At 45.2% G+C, this 13,112-nt stretch overlaps 1 protein-coding gene across 1 annotated transcript in view; it reads right to left on the reverse strand.

Annotated features, from left to right (window-relative positions):
* Window positions 1–13,112, reverse strand: part of DOP1A (DOP1 leucine zipper like protein A) — a 115,846-nt gene that overhangs the window by 46,972 nt on the left and 55,762 nt on the right. Inside the window, exons 23-30 of the mRNA XM_078768418.1 lie at window positions 4,862–5,292; window positions 3,899–4,010; window positions 3,622–3,810; window positions 2,813–2,938; window positions 2,485–2,619; window positions 517–572; window positions 262–366; window positions 17–83 (exon numbers count right to left, since the gene is read on the reverse strand). Of these exons, the coding sequence (XP_078624544.1) occupies window positions 17–83; window positions 262–366; window positions 517–572; window positions 2,485–2,619; window positions 2,813–2,938; window positions 3,622–3,810; window positions 3,899–4,010; window positions 4,862–5,292 (1,221 nt within the window). The remainder of the gene's footprint in view (window positions 1–16; window positions 84–261; window positions 367–516; window positions 573–2,484; window positions 2,620–2,812; window positions 2,939–3,621; window positions 3,811–3,898; window positions 4,011–4,861; window positions 5,293–13,112) is intronic.

Below are 13,112 nucleotides of genomic sequence, written 5' to 3' on the forward strand. Positions count from 1 at the left end.
GAGATGCACAACACACCTGTAGGTCCCTCTGGTCCTTCTTGCTCTCCAGTGGTGGAGTTTTCAGAACAAAGTCGTTCAAAATACTGAAATAAACGCAGCACGGACAATCACCGAGAGCAACGTTGCTTCACGTACCCAGTGCTTGGCATGGCACTGGCACTCCATCCATGAGATGGTATGCAAAAGGGTGTGCAATGCAGACATGTCTGTTTTTCATGGTTCATAATGGGCTATGGTCAAGTGGTTAAAGTATGTACAAACCCCAACAGCAACAACGCTCCTGGAGGAGATAGATTAAGCTGGGAACAGTCCTTAAGGAGGGACAACAGGCTGGGCCACGCATCAACGAAACTGCTCACGGCAACACTGTGAGGTTAAAGGTTAAGAGCAAGAGACACCAAGATAAAGGAAAGAAAAGATAAACATATATTAATAGTTATACGATCATACCAACCATCAGTGCCCTTGGGTTTATCACCCACCCACAACATTTCCATGCACATGCCCTCCACCCACCTCTGGAAGTAGGCGAAGAGGAATTGCAACAAACACACTTCCAAGGAAAAGTGCTTCTGCGTGAACACACAGCATACACAGCATATCAGTGATAAAGCAGGTAGGTAAAAATGAAGTACACCTCAACCCGCTATTCACGGGGTATACGTTCCTGGAAAGTGCAGCGAATTGCGAAACCACGAATGGTGGGGCAATGTTTCAATGGAAAAAGGGTCGATTGGTTCCCGAATCGCGAAAAACCGCGAATACACGGGACATAGGGCCGGGAATATAGAAGCAGGTCGCAATTTATCAACTGTGAATACGTGGAACCCGTGTATAGCGGAACCCACGAATAGTGAAACCCGCGAATAGCGGGGTCCGATTGTATATGGTTTTGTTCCTGTAACTTTGGTGTTGCCAATCAACGTATGAACGTATGACGACTGAGATTCAAGTAAAAATTATTTTGCCTGGAACTTTGCTCCTGCAAGTGCACAGGATGTTGCACAGCAATTTAATGTATCTTTAAATGTACAACTATTGTATACGATTATCAATTTGTCTTTCCTTTCGTGTGTAGCACACAGCAGCTGGTTGCATCATTTGCTGGGGGGTGTGACAGACCGCTGACGCAGTTCCCCCTGTAGGTTAGAGCAGGAATTTGTCATTTGTTCAGGGTGCAAGCGGTAGCTCGCATTCGCTTTGTGAAGGACACCACATGGGATCTTTAGCACCCAGCAGCTAATGCCAGCAGACGAGACTCCCAGTTTAACGTCCATCCGAGGACAGCACACCTATTGATGAATCACCCTGCATGTGAAGCACTGGGATGGCAGTTTACAGCTGGGTCGGGATTCAATATTCAAACCCAGGCTACACAGCTTTGAGGTCAGTGCGTGTATCTCTAAGGCCTTGGCTATCCTGCGAGCTGCTCAGTTTGACTTCCACCATGTTTACTTGCTTTGAAGAATTAATCCGTTGCACGAGAGTCGTTAACGACATTACTTCTGCCACCCAAGTTGGTTGGAGGTTATGTTTTCACTCCTGTCTGTCTGTTTGTCTGTAACCAGGATATCTCAAAAAGTTGTGGACGGATTCGGACGAAATGGACAAAATTTGGTGGACAGGTTGGGTGTGTGATAAGGCCAAATTGGTTAGACTTTGATGAAGATACTAGAATTTTTAAAATGAATTTTCACCATTGGGAGATAGGGCCAAAAACTATATGTAGCACGATATCTCAAAACGGTGTGGACAGATTCAGACAAGAGTTGGTGGACATGTTGCATGTGTGACAAGATTTGATACGATTTTGATGACGATCCGGATGTGGATCTGAGAATTTGAAATTTCATTTTAAAATTAGCGGTGGAGTGCACACCTCCGCCAGCCTGAACAATTTACGTTTTGTATGCCACTGATAGGCTGCATCTGGATTCGGTTCTGAACCAAAATTGAATCGGCTTGTTCTTGTCACCTAAACAACCCATCCACCTAGTTTTGTGATAACTCGTCCACATCTTTTTGAGATATCATGCTCATAGACAGACAGGGGTGAAAACATAACCTCCGTCCACCTTCGGTGATCGAGGTAATAAGCCATAAAAGTCCCTTGCAATCATGTTAACTGTTTTCAGAGTGTGACAATTGACGCTCACTTTTCCTCTTCATTTGAATAGCACAATTTTCAAATTGTTAAAGTATCCTCAGTAAGACCGAAAAGTTGAGCAAGTCCAAAAAAAATTCCTGACACACTAATACGTACTTTGTAGATGTACTTAATCTCTAGTTTCCTTTCATAATCTAAATTTCATTTTATCGTGCCAACATCCATAGGTACAACCGACATATGCCATATTAACATAATTATATTTAATGTGATTACAGGCTCAAAGGCCTTCCATTTTAGAAGAAACCATTTGACATGCACATTTTTGAGGAAGAAGAGTATGAGCAGCACATCATTCCTGGCGACAAAAGACATACCTCCCGAGCAATTTCTCCAGGCGGTTGTTTTAACACATCCCGCACAGTACACACAATCGAGTCGCAGTGCAGGGTGCTGATGGCTCGTACCAACTCGATGAGAAGCATCTGCTCCTGGCTTGCCCAGGTGATCACCTCCAGAGTACCACACGTGGACATACAATCAGGTTGAAATCAAACACGATGGTACATGTACGACAGGATTCACAAGCTAAAAGTTTCAATCAAAGCACCATAAATGTCAGCAATTAGCAGGATTGTTAATACTCATTTATCACTTATGTTGCCATGACTACCAAGCACATATAGCAAGGGGCTGCGGCCCTACCTTGGCACGGCCAGCAGCTCTATGTTGTCGCCGTCCATCCCAAACCCGTGCAACGGCCGCCAGAAACATGGCCCCATGCTGCAGGCACAAAGGACTCAGCAATGCCAGAAGCTTTTGGCGTAAGATCTGGGGAGGACAGTGGCAGAAGAAGAGGAGGAAGAAGACTGACTGACAGTGTGCTTCCGAACAAAAAACAATCCCTCAATTGTGACTTGGCTCTGCACTGTGTGCCAAAAATTAGCCACATTACTGAGGGACCATGGAATACAGGCTTTACCGCATTTCCAAAAAAGAACGAGTTTGTCAAATTCAGTATGATAAATTCCTTTCACATTTATCAGGGATAACAGGATAGTTCAGTGGCAGCAATCTGGCCCTTGAGTTCCCTTGTCTGGGGTTGAACAAGTGTTTTATCGGTAGGGAATCGCAGCATGGAGTATAGCAGACTTCAGAGGAGCAATGAAGCGAACTACAAAAAATTCGGTGTGGAGGGTCAGGATCCTCAGGTACGATTCCAACAGAGTGGGCAATCGTCGGCCAGTACCCGAGTCAAATCCCAAATTCATGCGTCTTTATGTTCTTGCTAAATCTGCCTTTAATTGACCTTAATTATATCAAAAGATAGGAGTAGTACCTAGGGTTACAGACAAACATCAAAGCTGTGAAAGGCGACTTTAAGAGATTGAGGATGTTCATTCCCTACTGGATACATAAACACTTGAAAGGAGGACAAACATGCCCGTCTGAACTACTCAGCTGTGTTTTGTATGAACTGCAGGCCTCAGACCCACACCTTCTGTTTTTCTCACCTTAGTAGACCCGAGGTTGATGGTGGTGGTAGCAGGTAATCCAGACTGCATCACATGTGCACCTTCTGCCCCTTGACTGTCAAATAAGCTCATCAATCCCCAAAGAGAAGACGCAGTCATGATGACCGTTGGCAGAGATGGTAGGAGTGTGGCTCGGGCTTCATTTAAAAACTTTGAGTTGCCCTGAGTCTGTGGAGTTTAAATGGCAGAACAAAAGTGTTGAGATAACATGATGACACAACACAACTTAACAGGTGCATTTGAAAAGGGTTGGAACCTGGCTGGGAGATGGGAAGGAGTCCAGGAGGCAGTGATGAACGATGGTGGTAACACCCTCAAGTAAAAACACGACATAGTCCAGGGGTACATCTTGGAGCAACACAGAGGGGCTGCAAGCCAGCACAAAGAAAAAATGCAAATAATCAAAAGAGTTTGCAATACATGTTCCCTACCGGTCCCAATATGTTGCATAGTAGAGCCATAACAAGATTTAAAAACAGGACTGTGGGTCCTGAAACTCACCTGTATCAGGAGCAACAAAATCAAACTCACTCAAACCCCTCCCTTAGACCCTGATATTTTTATGCAGTGAACAAACTTTGGTACATCACAGGTGATGAAGGTTGCAGTCAAGTTTCATCAAAATCACGTGCAGTTTCGGAGAAGAAAGCACATACCTATTTTTGGGGGGGGGGGGGGGGGGGGGAGGGGCGGTCAAACCTGGACCTACTTTGACCCCCCCCCCCCTAGACTCCCTCAGACGCTGATTTTCTTAATGCCATGAACAAACTCGAGTTGCAACGTAATATTTTAGCCAAGCTGTAAAATAATTTAGCCAAGTTTGGTCACAATCCCATCAGTGGTTTCAGGGAAGAAGTCGCAAGTGTTTACAGATGGACGGACTGACAGATAAGCACAAGTGAGCTAAAAATTGATGAAACTTGAACTTGTTATGCAACTTATAATAAACCATGTACCAAGTTTCAGTTGAATATGTCAAAGGGTATGGAAAATAAAGTGCAGAAAACCACAGGTGGGATGGACAGACCGATGTCGAGCAAACCAATAGTCCCCTCCGGGTACGGGACTAATAAAGGGGGGAAAAAAAAATCAAAAACTTATCTGCGAGTTGCCAGAAAACAAATGCTACTTTTGAAAGCAAACATTCACCAATGTCTGATGCAAGTCACAAATTGTAAGCAACGAGTCTGATGCAAGTCACAAAAGAGCACAAACTCACCGGGTAGAGCACAGCCCAACTTCCCACTCCAACTGTGCCACTACAGCATCCAGGTTGTGGCAGAGTTGTGTCGTTACGGCGACAGATAACCGACTCAACACCTGTCCCAGGTACGGCAGTGATGAGGTCACCATGGCAACCCAGCATAGGTGTGCAGAGCAGGATTGCGATTGGATGGAAAGTGCATGGAGAACAGTCCAGCCAAGCATTTCTTGCTCTGTAATTGGTCGGCTGGGGATGTAGCGAAGCAGCGGAACAGAAGGCTTCCGCTGTTGATGATGGCGGTGTGGTTTGTGCTGCTCCGCTTGTTGCGAATTTTGTTGCTGCTGCTGACCGTGTTGTTGCTTGGATTCGTGTGCGCACAACTCCGTGAAACCAGCATCCGGGTCTTCGGATAAACTCAAAATACGATATTCTAGAACAATCAAAGCCTGTCGATGGGATGAAGGGGGAGGAAAAAAAAAAGACTGGTTTGTTTGTTCCTGTTTTCCATGAACATGAACAAAAATCGTTTCACAAAAGTCACAATGTTTTGTAAATATTACTGCAATCGCAAAAATATTTCATAGATTACATTCACGCATCATTGTATTTACATTAAACCTATTCATTTGGATAGAGGGGATCTTTGGGGGCCCCAGTTGTCATTCTCTGAATGTTTACACAACCGATTTATGAGCATATTCATGTGGCTCGTCATGTACGCGATTCACAATATTTCCAAATTTGATTAATTTTACATATAGGCACTAATATTTACCTCGAGATCCGTGGTTCTTAACCTGGGTTCGACCGAACCCCAGGGGTTCAGTGAGCCAGTCTCAGGGGTTCGGCGGTGGTCCTCAGAAACGCATTGCAATTTTTTTTTTTTTTTTTTTTTTTAGTTTGGTATCAATTTTGAATCTGTGTAATTACGCTTATTATTAATATTATTATTATTTTTCTATGTATGTTTCGAACGAATGGAAATGTTATTTGTAATTGTATTCCCTTCCCATTCATGGTTTCTCTGGTCTGTGTTTAAGATACGTTGTTTCACACTGACTGTAGTAAGTTGAATCAATGAGCAACTTGCTAATTATTCTGTTGATGGTGCTTACTTGCTTACTTACTTACTGGATTTTGGACTTTGCAGGTGTTCGGAAATTCCAGTGAATAGCCTCGATTAGCTTGCTGTGTGCCATGCATCATTGGTCGCACCTTACTTTGGAGTTACTGATTAATTGAAAAGTAAGTTGGAAATGTTTGTGGATATGCAGGGCGGGTTCAGAGTTATATTAAAGTCAAAAGTGGATGGTGATTATAAAATACGATTGAATTACTCAGAAAATTAGGTGGAGGTGATATAACTCCTTTGGTCGCAATTCAAAACTAACAATTCACAGTTTTCTATGTAATATTATAATGGGATTTGAGGTGACATAGAGTTGAGTAGATAATAAATCCCGTCATCGTAACTATAAGTTATGTTTTCTTCGTTAAAATTTCTCAGTTTTCAGAGGGGTACTGATTATATTTAAGCATGTTCCTTTTTTAATTTTTGTCATATAATTATTTGCCCGAACTCAATGAAGATCAGTTTGTTACTTTTTTTTTTTTTTTGCAGTATGTCGAGCAAAAAAAGGAAGTGGTCGGAGGATTACGTGCGGTACAGGTTCACGTGTTTGACGGAACGGGATGGAAGTCAGCGTCCTCAATGCATGTTTTGCAATGTCAAGTTGAGCAACTCCAGCCTAGCACCAGCAAAACTACGGGAACACTTCAAAAAACTGCACGGCAAGGGGCAGTACAAAGACGCAACGCTGGATGAATTCAAATTGAAGAGAGTCCGATTCGACGCAAGTGCTACCTTGCCCACTCTCAGCTTCGTTCCAATTGACAAACCGATCCTCACCGCGTCGTATGAAGTTGCGTACCTGATCGCAAAGCAGGGCAAACCGCACACCGTTGGCGAGACACTCATCAAACCGGCCGCGTTGAAGATGGCCAACATCATGCTGGGAAAAGCTGCTGAAAACAAGTTGTCTCTTGTTCCACTCTCAAATGACACCATCAGATGCAGAATCGACGACATGAGCGACGACATCCTCGCCCAGGTAGTTGCAGATTTAGTCGCGAGCCCGACGAAATTCAGCCTTCAACTCGACGAGACCACCGACGTTTCGAATTTGAGCCAGCTCATCTTATTTGTGCGTTATGTCAAAGGAGACGAGATCAAGGAAGACTTTCTGTTCTGCAAGCCTCTCACAACAACGACGAAGGCAGCTGATGTGAAGAAGCTTGTGGACGACTTATTCAGAAGCAACAGCCTCTCGTGGAACATGGTGTCTGCAGTTTGCTCGGACGGAGCTCCAGCCATGCTGGGATGCAACTCCGGTTTTGGAGCGCTGGTGAAGGCCGATGCACCACACATCATCGTCACGCACTGCGTCCTGCACAGACACGTGCTGGCATCAAACCCCTGCCTCCAAAACTGGCCAATGTTCTGAAAATCGTCGTTGAAACTGTGAATTACGTGCGAAGCCATGCTTTGAATTCTGAATTCTGAATTCGAAGTCCTTCTCTACCACTCTAACGTCCGATGGTTATCACGAGGGAAGGTAGTGAGCCGTGTTTTTGCCTTGCGTGTAGAATTAGCCCTGTTTTTGCGAGAACACCAGCATTGCCATGCAACGCACTTCCAAGAGTCAGAGTTCATCCTCGCCTTGGTGTACTTGGCTGACATCTTCGACGCACTCAATCATCTCAATTGCCAGATGCAGGGCGGTGGAGTGAATGTCATCGAATCTGAAGAAAAGCTGAGTGCTTTCCGAAAGAAGTTACCGTTGTGGAGGCGGCGATCAGAGAACGACAACTTCGCGAACTTTTTGCTACTGGACGAGTGCGTGAGCGGGATCGAAGATGAGTCTGAAGTTGGAGGCACTGCTGTACCGGAGGAGCTGAAGCAAGCGATTGCCACGCACTTGGATGAGCTGGGAAAATCATTCGACAGCTACTTCCCTGACCAAGAGCAATACCCAGCATGGGTGCGGCAGCCGTTTACTTTCGACGTTGCAACGGCAGATGTCAACGACCAATACCTCCACGACCTCATCGAACTTCAGCAGAGCCAGACTCAACAACAACTATTCGGCACAACAACGCTCTCAACGTTTTGGTGCCGCCAAATGGAAGGGTATCCTCACATCACTAAAATTGCCCTCGAGATCCTCACGCCGTTCGTCACAACGTATCTCTGCGAGCATGCGTTTTCGAAACTGGTAGACATTAAAACAAAGAAAAGGAGCAGGCTTGCATGCGAAAATGATTTGAGGGTGGCCGTTGCCAAAACAAAAACAACATTTCCCAGATCGCCCCCCGAAAAGAAGAACAGAAAACGCATTAAGATGCAATTCTTCTTAATTTTTTGGTCAAATTTGAGGGGTTCCGCGAGTGTTCGGTGGGTTTCGTTAGGGTTGGAGATAGATTATAGATCCGTATCCGAGCCTTTAAAAAGGTTCAGAACCACTGCTCTCGATATACACCGATGGTACCAAATTGTAGATAATCATGCTCCCGATGCATATAAAACCCATATATCGTGAGAACTGAGTTTTACACTTTTCAGAAAACCCAAAAATGTTTGGAAAAATTTTGTTTCGGTTTAGGTTTCAACATCTTATAAAATTGCCCATAGCTTCCAATAATCAAGTATCATGGAGAAATTTGATGCATTACAATTATCCGCACATATTACCCGACATGCCAGATAACAAACATCATGAATTATTTATAACCAGTATACCCTAGCTTAGCCAAATGCAATATTACCCCCTATTTTCTATTTTTTTTGCAAATTGGCAATAAAATAACTATTTTCTGCAATTGTGGTCCGATTCAGCCATATATTCATTCTCAATACGGTCACAGAGTAAATATATAGCAAAGTACACACATACTCCTGCCCAGTTTCATTAAAAATTTATTTTTCACATGCAGTGTCATTATTGATGAAAAATACAAAACAATACATAAGAACGCTTAATACTCATTGTGAACTCATAATATATGCTTGGTATACAAAATGTTTTTTCTACATGTTCCCAGGTGATCCCAGGTGCAGAAGCTGTGTGCATACATACATATAGTATTTCTAGTACTTCTAAATACTTCCATGTTATAATATTTGTTCTATTGTATTTCAGTGTTGGATGAGGTGCCCCAGGACTTCCGACTTCTGGTCCCTCGAGCGACGAGGCTTGCTTCGATCCCTCCACGGCATCAAAGCTTGAGTGTTTTCCCGTTCGTGTCTTTGTCAAATTTCCGCTGGGTATTTTGTTGTGTATGTGTTATTGTGTGTTTCTATTTGGTTTTGGTTTTGTAGTTGTTGCAAATTTGTGTGTATTAGTCGTTCTTTTGTTCGCGCCTCGTGCGCGGCCTGGTCTCTCCGGGCTCCCTCGCCCCCCCCCCCCCCCCCGTCAGTGTTTTGTGAATATGGGTTCTTTCCTTCATAGTATTTGCTTGTTTCTTTGATTTTCTTTTCTCCCCCCTACCTCTCACGAACATCTTACCCTTTGTCCAGCGTTTTGAAAACAGAAAAAATAAAAATAAAAAAATAAAAAATTCTATATTAATTCTTTCTCTCCTCCCGGACACGTGCTTGTTCGCTCTCCTCCTCGTCTCGACTTGTGCCCCGCCCCCTATATCTCGTTTTTCTTCCACCTCTGCTCCTGCTTTCTCAAATCCACGTTCTCACTTAGAGACTTTTCCCAGATTGTTTTTCATGGTTTTGTTTAAATATGTTTAAACGGCATCCGTGATGCTGACGCCAGCCTCCCCCCCCCCCCCACCCCCCGACCCTCCCCCCACCCCCGCAGAATTTCCATGTCTTAAACGTTTCCCAGTGTGGACCCTGGATTAGAATAGGTACACCGTATCCCTGCGTGTCGTAAGAGACGACTAAGAGGGTTGGCGTCAGGAAGGGCATCCGGCCATAAAAAAAACATTGCCTCAAAAAAAGAACCATGACAATTACAACTACATATGGGCAGGGTACAACCCGAAGTGGAGTTCGGTTTCTGAGGTTTGGGACATGGAATGTAGGGACAATGACAGGGAGATCAGGAGAAGTGGTGGAAGTATTGGTCAGAAGAAGAGTGGACATATGTTGTGTGCAAGAGACGAGATGGAAGGGAAGTGGTGTGAGAATGGTGAAGGGTAGGCAGGGACAGAAATACAAGTTTATGTGGCAAGGGTGCCTGGAGGGCGTGAAGGGTGTTGGTGTCCTGTTTTCGGAGGAGTTTGTAGACAGTGTGGTGAGTGTGACTAGAGTGAGTGACAGGTTGATGATGGTGAAAATGATGATTGGAAAGCTCTTGGTGAACGTCATCTCGGGATATGCTCCGCAGGTTGGTCGAAGCGATGAAGAGAAGGACAAGTTCTGGTGTGCGATAGAGAAGCCGATGGAAAACGAGAAAGATGAGGAAGTCGTTGTGGTAGGAGGAGACCTAAATGGACATGTGGGAAGGAGTATGGATGGTTTTGAGGGAGTTCATGGGGGTTACGGATATGGTGTGAGAAATGGAGAAGGTGAAAGGATTTTGGAGTTTGCTGATGGAGCTGATTTGTTGATTTGACATACTCAGTTCCAGAAAGAGGATAATAAGCTTGTTACATACACGTCAGGTGGGTCGACGACAACCGTTGACTACCTGATGGTGCGTAGGCGAGATAGGGGGCACCTCCGGGACACAAAGGTGATCCCGGGGGAGGAGGCTGTTTCACAGCACCACTTGGTTGTCTGCGACATAAGGGTGAAAGGTGCGAGGAGAGCTCGGCAGGTGAAGTACCAACCGAGAATGAAGGTGTGGAGGTTGAAAGAGGTGACAGTAAGGGAGGCATTAAAAGAGAGGCTGAGTCGGGTCAAGGATGATGTGGTTGAGCTTGAAAGTGGTTGGATGTCAATGAAAGCTAGTCTGTTGGGAGCCGTTGGTGAGGTATGTGGATGGACAAAAGGACCACCGAGGCACTCGGAAACATGGTGGTGGGATGATGAAGTTGGAAAGAGGATTGACGAGAAGAGGAAGAAGTTCAAGGAGTGGCAGAAGGCGAAGGGTACGGGAGCAGAAACAGCAGAGCATGAAAGTTGTAAGGCAGCCAGGAAGGCTGCAAAGAAAGAGGTAGCAAAGGCGCAGGAGGCATGTAGGAAAATGTCCGGAGAACGCTTGGATTCGGAAGAGGGTCAGAAAGCAGTATTCAGGATTGCAAAGCAGATTGCGAAAGAGAGGTGTGATGTGATGGGGGTGAGTTGCTTGAAGGATGAAGTGGGACAAATCGTTGTCGACCCAGATGGAATTAAAGGAAGATGGAAAAGATATATGGAAATGCTGATGAATACAGAGAACGAATGGGATGGCAACATAGAGAGTAACCCAGTTTTAGGACCGGCAGAGAAGATAACTGAGAAGGAAGTTGAGGAAGCGATAAAAGCAATGAAGGGTAGAAAAGCGGGAGGGCCGACGGGAGCTGTGGGAGATATGTTGAAGGCAGCAGGAAGTTGGGGTGTGAAGAGAATGACAGAGATCTGTAATCTGGTGGTGAAAGAAGGCCGCATTCCAGTGGATTGGGAACTGAGTACCCTCGTCCCTCTATACAAGGGGAAAGGTAACCCTCTGGAGTGTGGCTCGTACCGAGCGATAAAGTTATTGGAGCATGGAATGAAGGTATTGGAAAGGGTGTTGGAGAGGAGGATAAGGAAGAAAGTGAAGATCGACGAAATGCAGTTTGGGTTTATGCCAGGAAGAGGAACGACAGACGCACTTTTCATTGTGAGGCAGTTGCAGGAGAAGTACATGGAGAAGAGGAAGAAGTTGTTTCTTGGGTTTGTTGATCTGGAGAAAGCATTCGATAGGGTTCCACGCAAAGTATTGACATGAGCATTGAGGAAGTTAGGAGTGGAGGAATGGTTGATCAGAGTAGTGATGGCAATGTACAAAAGAGCGCGCACAGCTGTAAGGACGAAGGACGGGAACAGTGGTGAGTTTGAGGTGAAGGTGGGAGTGCATCAGGAGTCGGTACTAAGTCCACTACTATTTGTAGCTGCGATGGAGGTGCTGGCTCAGAACGTAAAGGAGGGTTTACCGTGGGAGTTGTTGTATGCCGATGATCTGGTGTTGATTGCGGAAAGTATGGATGGACTGAAGGAAAAGATGAACAAGTGGAAGGAATGTCTGGAGACAAAAGGTCTGAAGGTGAATATCGGAAAGAAGAAGGTGATGGCAAGTGGTAAAGCATGTGGTGAGGTGGAAAGAACTGGGAAGTGGCCCTGTGCTGTGTGTAGGAAGGGTGTCGGACTGAACTCCATTCAATGTACAATGTGCGCTGAGTGGGTTCATCAAAAATGTAGTGGTCTGAGAGGGTCATTAACCAGTGTGGCAGCGACATTCAAATGTAAGGTGTGCACAGAGGGAGCTGCAGATGGAGGAAATGTTGAGTTGGATTTTGGAGACGGCGTGAAGCTGGAAGGTGTGAAAACATTTTGCTACCTCGGAGACATGCTGAATGGAGAAGGTGGATCAGACTCGGCAACGGTTGCTAGAGTGAGATGTGCATGGAAGAAGTTTCGGGAACTGAGTGGCGTGCTGATGATGAGGGGAGTGTCGTTGAAGCTGAAGGGAAAGGTGTATGCTGCATGTGTGAGAAGTGTTATGATTTATGGGAGCGAGACATGGGTAATGAACGTAGAGCAGCAACGAAGGTTGGAAAGGGTGGAAATGCGAATGGTTCGACGGATGTGCGGAGTATCGTTGAGAGAGAGGAAGACAAATGATGAATTGCGAAAGATGATGGGAATAGAGCCTGTGATTGATGCTGTGAAGAGGAACAGGTTGAGATGGTTTGGTCATGTGTTGAGGAAGGATGAAAGTGACTGGCTGAGAAGAGTGATGGAAATGAATGTAGACGGCAGTGGAGGACAGGGAAGACCGAGAAAGACTTGGCTAAAGATGGTGGAAGAAGAAATGCGGGCAAGGGGGTTAACAAGGAGAGATGCAGAAAATAGGGCAAAATGGAGAAGATTGTCATGGGGACCGCAAGGCTAACCCCCGCTCTAGTAGGGAAAATGGCCTTTAAAATGCATGTTGTTGTTGTTGTTTTGATGAGGTTCCCCAGCTTGCCCATTCGATTACTGGTGATGGATCCCATGTCACACGAACCACAGCACACTCTGCAATCCTGCCGACATGAAGCTCGTTTATTCTTTCTCTCTGTACAA

The sequence above is a fragment of the Myxine glutinosa genome, chromosome 14 (genome assembly GCF_964187855.1).
Source record: "Myxine glutinosa chromosome 14, kmMyxGlut1.1, whole genome shotgun sequence".
In the NCBI taxonomy this organism is placed as follows: Eukaryota; Metazoa; Chordata; class Myxini; order Myxiniformes; family Myxinidae; genus Myxine; species Myxine glutinosa.